The 17,900-nt window shown below is 37.5% G+C and overlaps 2 protein-coding genes and 1 long non-coding RNA gene across 7 annotated transcripts; 1 reads left to right on the forward strand and 2 right to left on the reverse strand.

Annotated features, from left to right (window-relative positions):
- Positions 1-475: 475 nt before the first annotated feature.
- Positions 476-7,460, reverse strand: LOC143852727 (ABC subfamily C protein). Of its 4 annotated transcripts, none has more exons than XM_077362296.1 (6): positions 6,002-7,451; positions 3,825-4,321; positions 3,348-3,557; positions 1,964-2,295; positions 1,797-1,892; positions 476-870 (listed from the first exon to the last, which is right to left on the reverse strand). In XM_077362296.1, the coding sequence occupies exons 1-4, from the start codon at positions 7,377-7,379 to the stop codon at positions 2,170-2,172; spliced, it is 2,211 nt and encodes a 736-aa protein (XP_077218411.1). In that variant the 5' UTR covers positions 7,380-7,451; the 3' UTR covers positions 476-870; positions 1,797-1,892; positions 1,964-2,169. The 4 variants fall into 4 exon arrangements, with proteins under 4 accessions (XP_077218411.1, XP_077218410.1, XP_077218412.1 ...); XM_077362295.1 differs by having other exon boundaries at positions 1,783-1,892; XM_077362297.1 differs by lacking the exons at positions 476-870; positions 1,797-1,892; positions 1,964-2,295 and having other exon boundaries at positions 3,420-3,557; positions 3,720-4,321; positions 6,002-7,460.
- Positions 1,752-2,477, forward strand: LOC143852728 (uncharacterized). Its single transcript, XR_013236850.1, has 2 exons — positions 1,752-1,959; positions 2,167-2,477. It is a non-coding gene; the product is annotated as an uncharacterized LOC143852728 (long non-coding RNA).
- Positions 7,461-9,656: 2,196 nt separating the features above from the next.
- LOC143853192 (uncharacterized) lies at positions 9,657-16,592 on the reverse strand. 2 transcript variants are annotated; one of them, XM_077362926.1, is made up of 6 exons: positions 16,415-16,592; positions 15,500-15,826; positions 13,205-13,350; positions 12,196-12,472; positions 11,159-11,431; positions 9,657-10,279 (listed from the first exon to the last, which is right to left on the reverse strand). In XM_077362926.1, the coding sequence occupies exons 2-6, from the start codon at positions 15,806-15,808 to the stop codon at positions 9,797-9,799; spliced, it is 1,488 nt and encodes a 495-aa protein (XP_077219041.1). In that variant the 5' UTR covers positions 15,809-15,826; positions 16,415-16,592; the 3' UTR covers positions 9,657-9,796. The 2 variants fall into 2 exon arrangements, with proteins under 2 accessions (XP_077219041.1, XP_077219040.1); XM_077362925.1 differs by having other exon boundaries at positions 15,500-15,829.
- Positions 16,593-17,900: the final 1,308 nt, after the last annotated feature.

Below are 17,900 nucleotides of genomic sequence, written 5' to 3' on the forward strand. Positions count from 1 at the left end.
TGCATAGTTTACATTCAAAAAAGAATATTTCGAAAATGTTCTTTGTGAATGTTTTAAAGTTTTGTGCCAGAGATGATTGGTTCTGATCTGTTGAAGCTTACTTGGTTGCTCTCTACCTACACTATTGGCTATTTTGTAGTTGTTTTTCTTGTTTCTCTACATCACAATTTAGGCAAGCACACTGATCAAGTTTCCATTAAAAAATAAATTAATGTAAATTTTATAGAAGTGAGTGAATATTTGTTTTTGGATGGTAAGTAATGAGTGAATAAATTATTGCAAAATCCTCTCATGCACATTTTTTTCACTGGAAACATGCATTACATACACTCATACACAAAGTTTAGAGTAAAAACAATTTTTCTATATCTTCTCAAGCACTCGAGTACATGAGTCCTGCCAATCAGTCTGTTGGTAATTTTCATTCTAAAGAAATGAAAGTAGTTGCAGACATGATAAAAGGTTGCATTAAAAATGGGAAAATTGTGCTAATACTCATGGAATATCATGCATTGCTTTAATAGCCTAGCAAAAAAATAATTGCACTGGTACACTTAACAAAAAATTTCCAATACAATGGGTGGAGTGATAAAGGGAACCCCTCTAATGAGGGAGGCCATGGGCTCCAGAAGGTTTTGCTCTGCCTGAACTGATTTCAAGTCACAAAATAAGAAGAATAAGAAAGAGCTTAATTGCAATCACAATCACACTCATTTCTTTTTGTCATAATATGCTGGCCCAAGATGCACCCCATACCAATTATAAAAACTTGCAATAGATGTTATTCCGTTTCTTGGAAACACCAGTTCAGCTTAAATCTGGAAACAATAGAGCGAAGTAGGCCTCTTCAAAGATGATTCTCAATCCAAGCTGGTAAAAAAAATAACAAAGTAAATGAGAAAACGGTTGAAAGTTCAAGACAAATAGAGCATATGATAGTGAAAAAAGTTAGCAAGCAATTGCATCTTCCCTAAAATACCCAAGAAAAAAAATTAAGAAAAGATGGCATGTAACTTAATGAAATAGGGTTCTTTCTACAATAGCAAGGTTGCAAACAGCCATCTTACAACCATCAACCAGATTTGCAAAACCAATTTACGACAAAAGCAGTAGGCACAATATCACCCAACATGCAAATTTTTTCATATTTTTACAAGTTTGAAGAAAAAAACATTAAAAATCCAATCAACTAGTATTATTGGAGTGGGTTTGTGTTCATCATCCCGTGGGGAAAAAATCACCCTTTGTTTTCCTTTTGTTAAACATTTAGACTCATTAAGAATAGAAATCACTGTTACTTAAGCTATTGGTCACATCTTGACTCCTTTAGGGTAGTCTGTCTTGAGATCTCGCTCCGACAGAGGTTATAGAGACATGAGGATGACAGGTCGAAGGACTCAAGAGGCTTCCTGAAAAGCGAGGAAGAGAGGATTCAATCATAAACAAGTTTAGAGCACCAGGTATGATCATGGAAGTTGTACACTGAGTGTTAAAGAGTGTTTTATTTTTATTTTTTTTTGGTAATTGTTGTCTTGAGGTTTGCTTAAAAGGCAGACAACAAGTGGCAGATTTTGACTGTTAGAGATGGACCTAACCTAGGTAAAGCGACAGGTAACTGACATTTCGACCAATGTTATAATAAAAAAGTACAGACATGATTGCAAGTCACGTGTTATCTGACAGGGCATGAGCACAATTACTTTTCTTCCAGGGTATAAGTAAATAACTGATATTAAAGGGTAACTGTACACTTTCCCCATTTAAAGCTACTAAAATGCTTACACCAGGGATCACACCATTGGTTGCCTTTGGCAAAGGATATGTCATAGTTGAAGATGATGCAGCCAGCTTTGATTCAAGCCTGTGACCCTGCTTCACATGTTTCAGTCATCCTAAAAAAAGCACAGATATAAAGAGGTTATCATACAGAGATAAACGACAACAGAAAACAAATATCAGGTACCTGTTTATTTTAATCTGTTCCATAGCTGGGTTTCAAAATTGACACCGGAAAAACCCGTGTTGATAGTTAAGATTTTCTCATCATGAAGTCAGGATCAAGCTTCTGAAGTCTTCAATATGAGTTTCCTCATAATGGAAGATGCTACCTCATATGAGTTTCCTCTATTTTTTTGGTCAATTTTTATTTTGGGTCTTTGGTCACAGGATTCATTCCAAAATGGAGCGCAACACCATCTCAGCATCCCCAAGAGGCTGTCCTGCATAAAGCTGAAGCTGCCCCTTTCTCAAAACAACTACATTCATGGCACTAGAATTTGTTGCCTGTTTAAGCTCCTGAAACATACCCATTTTTAGATATTATTTACGTGACTTAAGAATAAATGCATCCATGAAATCATGCATGAAGTGTAGTAGAAAAACATTTCTCTTAGCATGAACCAAGATATGTTTCCTCGATATTTTAGTTTTTCAAAGCAAATTACTCTATAAATAAACTATAAATGCCTTGATGTATTGCTGATTATTGCAATTTGCAATTAGCTAGACATCTGCTCAGCATATTGGTCATTTATCAAAATCCAATAAATTAAAGTCAAGAAAGAAGGATGTGGCATTTATTCAATGGACAGGTGTAGTTAATATGGAAATTCCTTGATTATTAGGCTTGTTTGAAAAAATGTTCCAAATGATTCACAAAAATTCCATTTTAAATTTGAATAACATAAAAATACCTATGATTTAGCTGACACTATGAATTATCAACGGACACGTGTGTCGACACTCATCGACGCTCCTTTCAAAACTTGTAAACGTACTGCTAGAACTGTCAACTTAATGTGAGCCTCTCGAGGATGTCAAGTGAAATATTATTTATCATCGAAACACCTTTAACTAATATTTGTTTTTATCCCCCTCCCCTGAACCTAAAACACTAAACACTCTTCCAATATCATATCCATTGTTTCCTATTGGTCTCTCTTACTCGATGCGTACTGCTGATTGAATCTAACAAGATTAGATTGATAAATTCATTGTTATTTGATTATCTCATGGTTATTTGAGACTTATAATTGCATAATCCTAAGATTTGTTAGTTTATTAAATGAATAGCATATTTTTTTTGTTGCAAATTATAATTAGCAATCAGTAATTTTATATGTAAATACCCATAGTACCCCCATTTCTAGAATTTTGGGGGTTACTGTGTCAGACACCTCGTATATGTGTCAACACTCAACACACAAATCCGTGGCCACATATCATAGGAAAATACACATGATGTAGCAATTGATGAAATCAATGCATCAGTTTCCATTGCAGAAAACTATGGATTATATAAATGAATATGTGAAGTTCAAATAACCAGCATCAGGTAAAAGTCTTACTTTTATTGACAAAGGAACAATATCAGCACTGAAATCCTCTAGATCTTCAAAAAATGATTCCAGTAGATAGCAGAAGTTAGTGGCATCACCACGGTCCTCAAAAGCAATAGTGTAAGACGTACAACTAGCACTGTTTGGATGAGAATTCATCTTTAAGGAATAAAGACCTTTCGGGCCTTCACGGTCAGACCCTCTACGCAAAAGAATAGCCTGAAACAGGATACAAATGGTAGAGTGCTTAGCATACAATCTATCTAGAACTTATAAAGAAAAGAAAACAGAGTATTTATTGTTTACCTTCATAAAAACAATGTTCTAAAAAACATCGATTGAAGATTAGAGAGAATATAAGAAATAAATTGTCATAGTTACCCATCAAATATGATTGGAATGACCTTATAAAGAAAGTATAATGTAGCTACTGATAAAGAATAGAACTTGATAAAAGTCCACAGCACGTGAGCACAATAAACGTACAAAGACATATGGAAGATTCAGCCACCATAAGTTATTCTCAACATCTGCCTGCCCATCTTTGACTTTGTGAAGTATTGATTTTCGTCCAACTCTTCTAGTGTGTGATCCCAGCTTGGTGCCATTGCTACTCAACAGAGTTTGGTGTTCAGATATTGTGGGAGTGTCCTGCTCTGCTTTTATGAGACTTTGAGAAAAATGAGCCGCCTCCGACTCCTTTGATTTAATTCCCATTGTTGAGCCTTCGCTTGGGTTACCAGTCACTTCAGAAATTTGAGAAGCAATATTTCTATCGTGTGAACCATTCTCTCCAAATAAATGGTTATTCTGAGAATCCTCCAGAAAGCTGCCGTCACTCTTGATACTGCTGACTGAAGTGCCCTGTTCGCTTTCCGATCTTTCAATTAACTTGTTGGTGACATCATGTGCATTCGATTTTCTCATTTCTGGCTCTACAGATTCTTCAAGGTGGGCTTTCTTCCCAGTTTGAGGATTGCCACCTAGAAGTAAAAATTGTCTAACTGTTATCAGATTTAGCCAGCATATCCAGGGGCCTCAAACATGTATGACAAATTTTGTAAGAGAATAAGAATAATGAACTACCATGTTCAAGAAGACTTGAAGAGAAAGATCATCAGATAAAGGAGTAAATATGCCATATCGAAGTTGTTTTCGATAGAACGAAATTGTTGTGCCTTTACGAGGAAGGCAGTCTCAATGATAAACAATAGAGAACAGTAAAATTAAGAATTTGTGTTAATGGATAGAATATTATGCTAGCAACTGGCTTCAATCTCAGTATACTTGAAAGACGTAGCAGGTATTTATATAGTTGTAGACTTGTAGATCCATCTACAGCTCACCTGGAAAGTTTCAGTAAATAACCTTTGCTAGGAGGATTTAACTAGAAAGCATAACAGAAGATATATAACTGTACTGTGCCATGTTACTTCCAGCAGCTCCAACTTCAGGCTCATAAAATGTGGCAAAACATCGATCTTTCAATTATTGGGTGCAAAATGGGTAAGTGACTTCTCTAATAGCGGTAATCAGCAGGTGATTCAACATGTTTGTGCACAATCCCATCATTTCGTACACTCTGTACAATCCCATCATTGCGTTGAGGTGAAATTCCAGCATATGCAGGGTTAAGTGAGGTTAACTTGGAAATCTGGAAGAATGTCATATTGTTATTTAGAAAAATGTGAGAATGGTCTAATTGTCTGGAAGAGAGATATCAAACTGAAAGATAGACCAGCGAACTAGCTTCACTAACAGAAGGAATCATCAGGTGATTCTGCATGTTTTGCACATTTAGGCCCGGTTTGTTTAGGATTATGATAGCCGATTGTGAGTTTCAAACCAATTATTGGACTCAAAATTACATTTAAATTTAAGTACAATAATCAGCTTAGCACTCACAATCGGTTGTCATAATCTTAAACGAACAGGGCCTTAGTCTACATATGTATCCTATATAAGCATTGTACAGGTCTAACTGGCTGGAGAGAGATATCAAACAAAATAACTCATTGAACTAGCTTCTCTAACAGCAGTAATCAGCAGGTGATTTCACATATTTTGCACATATAGTCTAGATATGTATCTTCTGTACAATCTCATCATTGTGCTGAGGTGAAACTCCAGCACCTGCAGGACTAAGTGAGGTTAACTTGGGAATCTCGAAGAATGTGATAATAATTATATAGAAAAACGTGAAAAGGCAGATCTAACTGGCTAAAAGGGATGCCAAACTGGAAAGTAGCCCAGAAAGCTGCCATGTCCAGCTTTGTTACCCGTGGCTCAACCAATCCAGAAGTTCTCATGTTCCACAACTCACTTTCTTGATATTCTTAATCTGTTTAAAACAGATGACAATATCTAGTAGACTAGGACCAGGTGAAAGAGTGGCACGACTAACTATGATGAGTGTTCTATCAAATCCTTCTTCAGAACATATAGGAACAAAAATAATTAGGAAATCCAATGGAAATCAACATGATCCAAAGTTTCAAGAATTAACCAATTGGAAAGCTAACAGCATTTTGCAAAGTAAAATAAATCAATGTCCTTGGTTAGCACAAGGGAAAAAAACCATCAGAAAAATAAAAATAAAAAACGTGGAAGATAACAAAACTGGCGAACACTCCTTGCAGATATGGAGGGTTCAAGAGTCATACCACTGTCAAGATCAACACTGCCAACACTCATCTCCATCCATCGTATTGCGCTCTCCCCTTCTCTCTCGAACTTCCTCTCCAGAGCTCGAAAGAAACTCATCTCTTCAGAATCAAATCCACTGTATGGTTCTCTTCCCGCTTCTTCATTTGCCATAACCTTTAACACAATTCTTTTCAAAACCTCATCTCTCAACAAGAGTGACTCTTCTTCCTTCACGGCTAATCTTCTACCATCGCGAGAATCACCATCCAAACCATTACCAGTCGAAACATCGCCACTCGCATTTCTTTCATTATTTTCAGTCAAAATAACATCTTTTTTCAACCCTGGAAATCCTTTTGGCTTATTTCTAGGCCTAGCAGAAGAACCAGTTAACTTATGATGTTTTCTAGACGCAGAATTCCCCGCTTTTCCTTTGGAATTCAAACTCAATGAATCTTTCCCATCTATAATCTTACCAGAGCCATTCAAAAAACTAATCAATGATGGCATATCCTTCCTCCGAGAATGAAGGCTCTTCCTTAATTTCATCAATCGGCTATCTACCTCTTTTCGAATATCTATTCTAACACCATCTTCATCCCCAATTACAGATTCATCAGAGTGCGATTTTTTCCGCTCACTAGCCCTAGCCTCCCTCGCCAAAACCCTAATTTGCAAGATTTTTTGTTCAATCTCCGAGTTGTCAATGGAAACTAGACCACCAGGTTTTGAACCAAAAAACCCACCACCCTTATTCAATAAAAAATCCCTAATTTTCTTCCCATTCGTAGTTTCAGACCCCGAATTCGAATTTTCCACCAAAGAATTTTCGGATTTCTCGTCCAAATCAATAGACCCACCAAATACCCAAACAGCACATACGGTATGAATTACAAACAATCCGAAAAAACACAGAACTAGATTGAGGACTGACCTTGAAGAAACAAACCCTAACTCGATTGGAACTCCGTGACCGGGGGATTGAAAATCGAGCTCCTTTATATCATCTTCTTCTTCTTCTTGGACGAGATTATAGGTATATTCGAAAATATTTATATCAGAGGGATTCTCGAGCTGGTTATTTGCGTATTCTAGGGTTTGGTGAGGAAGGAGAGTAGAGGGGTTAGGTTTTTGGGTTAGGGTTTTCAAAAGCTTTTGGCGTAGGTAGTTTTTTCTGTTATGGATGGGTTTTGAAGGAAATGGAGGAGAACGATAAGCCCTAATTCTCATTTTATTATGAATGCAAGAAGAAGAAGAAGAATAAGGGGGAAAGAGGGAAGAGGGAATGGACGGTGCCTGTGACCATGCCATGGAATTGAGCATTAGAGAAAAATGGGTTTTCATGCCATTTTCTTTCGGTGAATGGATCCCACTGCATGGTTTCGGTTTGAGCATATGATCAGTGGAACTTTGAATTTGTAGGCCCCATATTTGGACGGTTAGGATTGTCTGATTGGTGTGGGCAATTTGATATGGGCCATATATGACTTGACTCACTACTTGTTGACAAAGGCACCCGAAGATGAAGGTAATGAGTCGACACTATGTCGAATCATGGTTCTAAACTTCTAATTCTTTGTAATGATACTATGTTGAACCACTACCTGATATGGTTTGTGAGCTAGAGCCCAGCTTGAGCTAGCTAGAGCTCACAAACCATATATGCCATATTTGTTTGAGTCATCTGATTAGTTTTATAGGTTATAGTTATTGTTAGTGATGGGTTAAGGTTAGGGTTATTATTTGTGGAGGTTTAAAATGAATGGCTAGAAATTACGCTCTTATAGATCGAACGGTTATGACTATGATGTGGAGATGATTTCTTAGGAACATCCTATATATGTGAGGTCCTATAGAATGAATAGGTTTGATGAGTCAAACCACTATGGGAGATGAGGTATTCTAAGCTCTAGCACAGGTTGAGCTCTAGCTCACGAACCGCACCCCCATTTATAATTTGGTGTGCGGGAAAGGTCCATTATTTTTTGCTATGGCGATCCCACCGGGTCTCATCCAAACTTGAAAGTTGATTGTGCTCAGGTGGAACTGTGGAAGTACTACTAGGATGGGTGACCTATTATTGGAAAGTCCTAAAGTTACTCCCGGGGTGGGGCTGGTAACTCAATGGTCTAGGCTTTGTATCTCAAGCTAGATGCTATTGGTTCAATCCCAGCTTACCTACCCAAAAAAAATCTTTAAATAGAAGAATTGTTGGGACGGTCCAAATTGTTCATTTGTTGGCTCACAATGTAAATAGGTTGTACACCGTAAATCCTCTCCATAGAATGATCCTAACCCTCCGACCTATATAGGTTTTTATAATGTGCAGTCCCTCTATAGACCGGAAGTTGAGGGTCATCCTATGGAAAAACTTTCAGGGTACAATATATTTGCGTTGTGGCTCAACAAATGAACAGTTTGGATCATCCTATGAGCAGACCCAATGGTAAAGGCATTGGCCTTTGGCCTTCCAACTTTTGGGTGAGGTTCGATCCCAGCTTACCTACAAAAAAAAAAACACATTACGTTTATGAAAAATACCGGACTTCGCATGTACACAGCATAAAAAATCTATTGTAATGGAATCCATAAACCCCAAACCATGCTTCACTATTATAAGAGGTATTTTGATTACAACTGTGTTCCCAAATGACACTTCATGATATTTTATTTAGGGAAATGATTTCAGCGCTCCAATGTTTTGATAAACATGCGCTCACTTGTTTGTCATGTAGTATTTAAAGGGTTTTAAGAGCTTTTTGAGAACCGTAATATCCTCTGACATCCCTTTAAATACTACACAACAAACAAGTGGAGCGCATGTTTATCAAAACACTGGAGCTTGACCCAAACAAAATTAAGACCTTATATGGTTTCCTATCTTTGCATCCTTCCATGATTCTTTTCTAACGAGACCTTATATGTTTCCTTATCTTTACATGCAAACGCTTCCTTTTTTAAACGAGTCTTCACAATCACTACATTTTGTTCCACAGATAGATGTAAAGATAAGATCATTTCTTCATCTTTTAGTGGTGCAGTAGCTGTGGAAGTGGAACCAACAACTATTACTGTAGTTCACTCTTCAAAATTTTCCCATCACCTACGACGGTTGCCAATGCATTTTGAATATAGATTGCTTGGTTTGAAAGCATTTGAGAGTTCTCTTGTACATTATGAGTTGTAATCAAAATCAAGGAGGCAATTTTCGCTTTGAGATCAATGCTAAAAATCATTTTTTTAGTCCCACGCAGGGACATCCATGTGCAATCGACACCATTGATCTTGTAGATAATCATGAGACAACTTGCAAGGCCTTGGTCTCATCCTATGGATAAAAGACTACAAAAAAATCAACAGTTTAACTATACATGGAATGACCCTGTATGAGGCTCCATGGACCAACGGGCATACGTTGGTCCGATCAAGGCATTCTCAACAGCATTTGGCGAGACTTGTGGTCGCCGGCCGGATCAACTCGATCATGTAAACATGGAATGATAGGGACTCGCCGGCCGGATCAACTCGATCATGTAAACATGGAATGATAGGGACTCGAAACGTGTATTAGGAAGAACCCTAACATCAGTCCTTTTTTAAAAAAAAATTATTTATGTTTTGTAGTCATACAAGAGCTTTTGGTATCAACCTTTCCCAACGTGGCAAAAACTTAAGAGAACATAGCTTAAATGAGAAACATAACTCTTTAAGAGCACGAACATAATTCCTCATCTCTTTTTCAAGCCCACAACAGAACTAACAAATGATCATCGTAGTAAAAACAAAGATGGAACCTTGAAATCCCTCAGTTTCTAAGCTTTCAGCTGAAGGAACTTCTTTATTACTCCCATCATCTCACTCCCTGGAAACCGCCCAAGACACCCCCTTGATGCTGCTATTTCACTGAATTCACAAACTGAATCACCCGCAAAAGCTTTGCAGTCTTTGCTTTTGCTATCCTCTGAAACCTCAAAATCTTCCTTGAGGTCTTCGCCCGCCTCAACTTTAGGAAGAGGGAAAGCATCAAGAGGAGTTGCCATCACAACAGTCTCACCACCAACAGCACCCACATAGTCTACTAACCGGCACAGAGTAAATGGGACTGGTTCGAAGCTGTGGTCGCCATATTCAACTGGAGTAGAGTGATCTCCAGTGACACAAAGCGAGTATTGGAAGTTCCCAGTAGATTCCGCCTCCCATAGGATCCTGGCCAGTTGCCCGATTGCTCTGTCCACGGCTTCCAACCCTCTGACTTTGAACAAACTTGCCTTATCATGACCGGCATCGTCTATTGCCTGTAGTAGCAAGAACCATCTAAAAAGATTAGTAACACCATAGCCAAATCTAGTATAAAAGGCTTGAAGAAAATACTGCTACTAGATCTATAGTTGAGACTTGAGAGAATCCACATTGCCCGCTTGTTAATATCCGAGTCCATGAGAAATTGAGAGTACTTGGTACCATAATTGATCAGGATGGAGTAAACAGAACTCAGTTTAGTAAATAGAACTCAGTCTGTTATTCAAATATATGATTCATTGAGACATTCTCTTTTTCTACCTTTGGTTGGAGGAAGATGAGGAAACGATTACAAGAAAACACAAAAAAGAAAAGCTATAGCTCCTTTACGGGAGAAATTATATGGTGTAAGGCCTTACAACAATAAGGCCTTTGTACGGTGGAAGTACCACCCTTGACGTTTGATCCAACAGCAGCTCCTCAAAAAGCTCAAAAAGTGAGCTGCTGTTGGATCAAATATCAAGGGCGGTACCCCTACCATATTGTTGTAAGGCCTTACACCATATAAAATCTCCCTTTACGGATCACAAAATGCATTCCGAGGAATAATCCATGCTCCAATTAAAAGGGATAAAGAAACTGCAAAGATTCTTAAAAGGAGTAGAAGCCATAAATCAGATAAACAACTATCAATGAACATAAACAGAAATAGAGAACATAGACGTAAAGTACAAGCCACTAACATCATAGGAAACTACAATAATTAATGAAGCATGCATACGATAAAAAAGAAAATATGATGAAAAGGAACAAAGAGAAGTATATAGCAAACACAACACATGTAAGAAAAACTGGTTGTTTTTTGTTCAAAACTTTGCTTTGTGAACAGGAAACCGGCCAAGGGATCAGAAATGGAATAGCTAAGTAGTTTCCACCTTGACATGGAGGAACCCAAAGTCATAGCCATTAGCTTGCCCGGGTTTGTGATCATCTCCTCCTGGTACAAAAACACGAGGGCATAACTGCAATGGAGCTGAAAGTGCTTTAGCTATAGCGGTTGCTTTGGAAGTTAGGAGTGTTCGATAGTCTCCAGTTGCACCAGGAGCTTCTAGGATATCAATACCCACTGAAAGACCCAGCCCTGCTATAATCTTGGTGGGAGCAACCATGCAAGGCCACAAACCGTGCTTCTTTTCAAATGTGGGAACCTGCAAAAAATGACAAACCCAGGACCAATATATATTTCAGAGATGTGTCACAGACTCACAATACCAAAATTTCCCCCAAATAAGCAAAGATTATCTTTTTCTGGTAGCAGTATTACCTACGAAAAAAAGATATTTGAGTATGATAAGTGAAGACCTTCAAATGAAAAGAAGCCAGCAATCAATTTCAAATATTTTTTGTTACATAAAAATCCAATGGTACCTCAATTTCAAGCTTGTTTAAAAACAATTTTTATGAGCGCTCCGAACAAGTAATTCCTTTTGTTGTTAAGTGAAACCAAAGTGTAGCAAAAAGGATCTCAATGTCCTTAACAAAATTCGAAGCATTTAGCATAGTAAAGGATACAGACCAGTCACTAATCTATAATAGATTTTCTACCAATACCTTGTTTTAGTTACCAGGGAAATGATATCAGCACTCCATTGTTTTAATAATGACACTCCTCTTTTTATTTAGACATTTCTAATTAGCTGTCAAATACTATCACAATTCCAAACAGTCAACAGGAAATCAGGAAAGTGTCTAGTGAAGTGAGGAGTGCCATTTTCAAAACAATGGAGTGCATATATCGCTTCCTTAGTTGCTGCTGATTAGGGTGGGTAAGAATACCAACTGCAAAACCAGTAACCACTCGCACATCCAATCCTGGTGTGGTCATGATGGATGCACTCGTAGTTAATCCCATAAACACCAACTCTCTAGAAAGAAAATGACAAAACTTTAAAAAAAGGTTGATATAACTGACCTCAATTCGAATTCCACAACCCCGCAGAAGGACAACATTTGCAATGTTTTTCCCTTCTTCGGCGCGTTTTTTGTTTAATGGATGAGAGACTAGGATTTGTGATATCTCCTTGGATAGTTCATTGACAACTGCAGCTGTGTTCTTTGCTTCAAATGTATCATCCAGGGCTTCGGCTTTCAAAAGTAAGCGATTGTCCTTCAATGGATCTGTACCCGATATATTTCCACTCAGGTTCGACCCCTTCACAACCACTCCACATCTGTGTTCTGTTGCGTATCTGTACGAGACAGTAACCTTCTCAGTTCTTTGAAACACAGAATAAGTGACAGCAACTCATTCATTTATTTTGATTTACTCGTAGGTAAGTTAAAATTAAGGAATTCAGACTGACTTGGAGCAAAAGTAGAAGCACACCAGAGTATATCTGGCCTTTAAGTCATGCACTACACGATTTAAAGTCTTGATTGGTTAATAGAAAGCTGAGTGGACTATAAAGTTTAAAGAAGAATGTAAAAAAGGGATGATTTTGATTTATAAAATTATTTGGTGTGGATCTTTCATTTTGGAAATCTGTCAGAAACTCAGAATTACCGCAAACTACTGGTTCTATACCTAAGAAAATAAAAATATTCCAATCAGAAGGTGGAAGATGTAGTGTTATGCAGGACAATGTTCAGGTAAGTTCCCAAAAAAAAAAAAAAAAGCTTTATTGGTTGCTATTTATGTTTTTGTAATGTCATTATTATCACTAGCAACAGAACAAAGAACTTTATTTTCTGATGTGAAACACACCAACAAACAAATAATGTTAGAAAATTGGCACTAATCCATTGATGAATGCTGACGGTTGAATCCTTTCCAAGGTAAACAAGGCCACCACCATCACTCAGAGGGAGAAAGGGCCCTCTGGACAGTCTGGTAAAAAGACTACTGCAGGAAACTCAACAACTTGTTTCATTCATTTTTATTTTCAATTTTTTTTTAAATAATTTAGTAGGAGTATCTCAACCTGACTCTCACTTCATATTCTGGGAAAGCAGACAGCTTCATTCCATCCAATGCTGCACAGAGGATTGGGCCTTCTTCCTCAAAGTGCCTATCAGCTCTCCTGCTGATAACAACTCCAGTGTTTGTATCCATTGTAGCAAAGTTAGACTGTAATGCAATAGAAGCTAAGGGTTATCAAGAGAAACAAGCAACTATGATGCAAAATAGCGAGTCATTGCATGTGCTAAAGCTTGTATCCATGGGTTTCAGCAGACAATGAATGAAAGATGGAAAGCAGAGAAACCGCATTTTGAGAAATAGAATATGAAGGAACATTTCATATCAGCAGTAAAAAGACATCCTGGTTGGAATGAGTTAAAAATGGATATGAGGAAGGTTAAGTCTACAATTATTTTTAACATGACGACTTTACATCCAATGTATAGTCTACATATAATTCATGGGGATGTTTTGGATTCTATAAATTGCCTACATCACAGTGAAGAAGAAAAGAATGCAAATAGCATAATCCTTCACTATAAACAAAATAAGTCCCAATGATATCAAGAAGCAACATGTAAACCTGCAGTTTAAAATAAAACATATTGACCCAAACACATAAAGTGTGAGCCCAATCTGTTATAATCTGCTATTGAAACAGCATTATATGCATTTGCTGATATTTTGCAAAGGCAAGAACACAAGTGTCAAGAATCGACATGGTTCCATATAAAAAGTATTCATTAAAATTTCCCCTATTTTGAATACATATGATCACATTCTAATCATGTGTACCACACTAGGCAACCCTGGAAAATAGGACTCAGAGTAAGCAGAATGCTTTAAACAATTTTAAAAAGTTGTCTTACTAGTATAATAACAGGCAAGGGGTATAAGTCTTCTAGTCATCAAGTCGAGCTTACCTTGTGAGCGTGTTTCGGGTTAAGTTGCCAGGGTGGGAAGTGAGATCCCTAGGCAAGGGAAGATTAAAGAATGGGAAGCTCTCGACCGTGATAGGGTAAGAAAACATGACGTACATGGGAAACAAACAGAAGCATATAGGGAATGAAGTGATAAGTGAGAATTGAGGCAGCATGCAAGAGTCATTAGTTTTAAAGAAACACATTTAGATAGGCTGTTGTGGGGATCCACATCCCCGTTAGCAGAGTAGAATACATGTTGGTAACAAAGTCACATGCCCCTCCACCACGTCCAAGATCTCCTAAATAGTGCCCGCAAACCTCCACAGTTATCCCATACCGTTCTTCATCTAATGAATAACATTGAGATAATCACTCTCCACCACAAAAAAAAAGTATTAATAGGAGTGAGGGTGTCGACAAGACAGATCCCATACGGAACTTCCACCTCATTGGAATCAGCCTCCCCAATAGAACTAAAAAATGCGCAACGGACAATGCTATCTGCACTGCAAAGAAGGTCACCAATGTCTGAGTGTTCCAGATTCCCTAAGCTCGAACCATCGAGTTTTAGCTCCACAAACCCAGGGATAGGGGGAGACCACCTGGGGTTTGGACACTCAACCTGGCCAGCACTCAACCAGATCACATCCTAGGAATAATGGTTGAAGCATACGTGCTTCCCACCTACAGGTTCAATTTATTAATTATGAAGTTCAATGCAATTCAGTTTTTAGCAAGCTCAATCTGACCTGACCCAAGTTGGATCATATTACGAATGCGAATATAATGGATAACATAAATGTAATGCCATAAATTTATGCAAAATAATATCCGTACGTGTCAGTGTGTCACACTTCAATCTGTGGACTGATGGAATTCAGCAAGTGCCAACCTAAGTACTTAATTTGTTCAAAGGAATCATGTTACCAATTAATGCAAAAAAGATATGCTCTGTTACCCAATTTTAATGCAGGAAAGAAACATTCCAGCAACAACAATTGATGCAGGAAAAACATTCCTTAACAACTAAAATAATAATAAAATTGAAACTAAAACTGAAAATTTTAATCAATATTCTGTTCAACTTAAATATACCCTTATCCTGAAAGTCCCACACCTAAGAGCAAGAGGACTCTAATTTGGTAGCATCACACCACCAATAATATAGCAGCACACTATTCTACACCTTAAAGAATTGCTCCACAAGAAGAATCCAAAAAATACTGAACGTATCCATGAATACAATCTTGTGAATAACATACTAATTTGACGACATGGCAATATGACACTACACTATTCATACACTCATAACATATTGCAAGGGGGGGGAAATGGAGATAGGTACAAGCAGGAATGTAGAAGAAAAATATGAAAAGGTAAAGAGAAATACTGACCTTGAATGCAATATCTCCTGGAGACATTGCCAATCCAGCGCCCATGGACTCGAAGGCGCCTCGACCTCGGTAATAGACTCTGGGGTCATACCCCAACAGAGAAAGGTGGGCAGTGTCACTACCACAAGCCAATCCTGGTTCAACTGGGTCCATTAGCCCATTCACTCCAGCTGAAGCAATAGCATCCAAATTGGGTATTTTGGCTACTTGCAGAGGCGTCCTATAACGATACCTTGGCAGCGATACATCGCCTATCCCATCGATCAGAACAAAAGCCACCCTTGTTTTGGGCTTGTCATTAGTACCCATTTCTTTATTTTTCTCTTCCTTCTTTGAAAAAGTGTAATATGTTAATGAAAGAAAGAAAAGGAAATTTATAGATAACAGAGTTAGATGTCCAATTTAGAACCTTACACTCCCTACAATCAACAAAATCAGTCTTAAAAATCACCTTAATATAAAAAAGGGATTTGTTTATTTTATTTCCTACATAACCCAAGTTGGAGAGTTTTTTTTTTTTTTCCCTTTGTTTCTTTTAATTATAAAATGTTTCAGAATATTCTATAAAAACATTTAAAATATCACCCCTTCATAAAACCACCACATGACCCAATAAAATAAGAAAAAAAATGAAGAACAGCAGCCATTAAAATATCAAAATGCAAGCAAGATCAAGAGAAATGTTCATTTTTATGAAATTTCATCAATTCGTCAAATGGGTTGCCTCACTAGATACCAAAATTACATTTTTTTTAATTAAGAAAAAAACTACAGAACTTTAGTCTTCTTGAGGTTTCGAAAAAACCTAAGAGCTCCCATTTATTTTCATTTATGGGTTTTTTCTTTAAACGAGTACAGGGCCAAATTGAAGCACAAAAAACAAGAAAATTTCCATAACCCAGAGCAGGAAAATACCTGCAAAAGAGAATCTATTTGTTCTTAAGCCTTGAAAAAACGCACCCAAGCTTTCTTTTCCTGTTGCTCTTGTTCTTAATACTCACAATCAATTCCTTTTGTTCTTTAGCCCTTGCAAAAAGAGGGGGCCCTTGCATCTATCATTCCTCCAAGAAGAGTATTAAAAAGAAGGGATTTTTTTTATAGGGAAATGTGTTCAGCACTGCTGTATTTTGATGAGGGCACTCCTCACTTTATTAATAGTATGGTATGGCCCGCACCATAGGATGATCAAACCGTCCATTATACGGGCCAAAGCCTAAATAGGTTGTGCCCCAAAGATTCTAACATTCAGATCGGAGGGTTAGGATCAACCTATGGAAATGATTTTGGGGCACAACATATTTAGGCTGTGGCCCATCTAATGGACGGTTTGGATCATCCTATGGTGCGGGCCATACCGTACGTTTAATAAAGTGGGGAGTGCCTTCATCAAAATACAGTAGTGCTGATAACATTTCCCTTTTTATATAGTCTAAGCCCGTATTGTCCGGTATTTTTCAAAATGGACTGTACGGCCAACACCGTACGATGATCCAAACCGTCCATTTGATGTGCCCGGTTGTGCCCATCAAACCATTTCCATAGGATGACCCCAAACTTCTGATCCATTACACAAAAGCATGGACCCACTTCTTATAAGTCATCAGAGCTGTTCGATTGAAAAAAAAAAAGGTCTTAATCTTGATTAATCCAAACCGTTCATATATATAGCCAACGGGTCACATTCAACAACAACAAAAAAAAACATTATTGGATTTTATGATTGCATGATTGGAGTATTTTTCGGATATAGGAGATCCAAAGCAAGGGCTATCAAATGAACGGTTTGGATCAAGCAATAGTATTGCCCACTAATATCATTGGGTCATTTGAATATATCCAACTTAGAGTGACACATTTTTATTACAATGGTATTTAGTGGCCATGAATACAGACCGTTGCTTTTTTGGTATCTGAGGGTTAGAATGATCCCATGAGACTATGAGAGTAAGGTTTTAGTGCATGGTTCAACCACAATGAGGCCTAGAAGATACAAGGTTTGGATCATTGAACATGTGGGCACCGCATATACTTCTATTTCCTCATATTTTTCTACTCATACTTCTACCATAGGTTTAAATTTTTTTTACGAATATAATAACAGATCAATCACCGAGGGGAAAAAAAAAAATCTTCCCCTTACCACGTGAAAGATTGAATATGTTATAATTGCTAAAGCTCTAAATGATCATAATAATGTGATTTTGCTATAGAAAATGGTGATTTCCAATTCCATTTTATTTCTTTCCCTATTAACTGTGAAAGATTGAAGAACAAAGCCTTGGATATTTGAAACATTAATTTAGAAAAGCATTAGCAACGCATCTTCTCCCTTTAGTCAAACACTCTCTGAATCTAATCTTCTCATGGCTGCGATCTTTTTTTATATCTCTGTGAATAATGT

The sequence above is a fragment of the Tasmannia lanceolata genome, unplaced genomic scaffold (assembly GCF_043159265.1).
Source record: "Tasmannia lanceolata isolate RefF3 unplaced genomic scaffold, GAP_Taslan_0.1 ptg000019l, whole genome shotgun sequence".
Classification (NCBI taxonomy): Eukaryota; Viridiplantae; Streptophyta; class Magnoliopsida; order Canellales; family Winteraceae; genus Tasmannia; species Tasmannia lanceolata.

Excerpts from the sequence above, each read along its gene's own strand:
- LOC143852727 (XM_077362296.1), bottom strand. The coding sequence starts at position 7,379 with ATGCTCAAACCGAAACCATGCAGTGGGATCCATTCACCGAAAGAAAAT. Across the intron at positions 4,322-6,001 it reads CAGTGTTGATCTTGACAGTG|GTGGCAATCCTCAAACTGGG; the intron begins GTATGACTCTTG and ends TTTTACTTCTAG. Across the intron at positions 3,558-3,824 it reads TGAATCTTCCATATGTCTTT|GCTATTCTTTTGCGTAGAGG; the intron begins GTACGTTTATTG and ends ATCCTGTTTCAG.
- LOC143853192 (XM_077362926.1), bottom strand. The coding sequence starts at position 15,808 with ATGGGTACTAATGACAAGCCCAAAACAAGGGTGGCTTTTGTTCTGATC. Across the intron at positions 13,351-15,499 it reads CAGGAGATATTGCATTCAAG|TCTAACTTTGCTACAATGGA; the intron begins GTCAGTATTTCT and ends ATTGCATTACAG. Across the intron at positions 12,473-13,204 it reads GAATATGAAGTGAGAGTCAG|ATACGCAACAGAACACAGAT; the intron begins GTTGAGATACTC and ends TGTCTCGTACAG.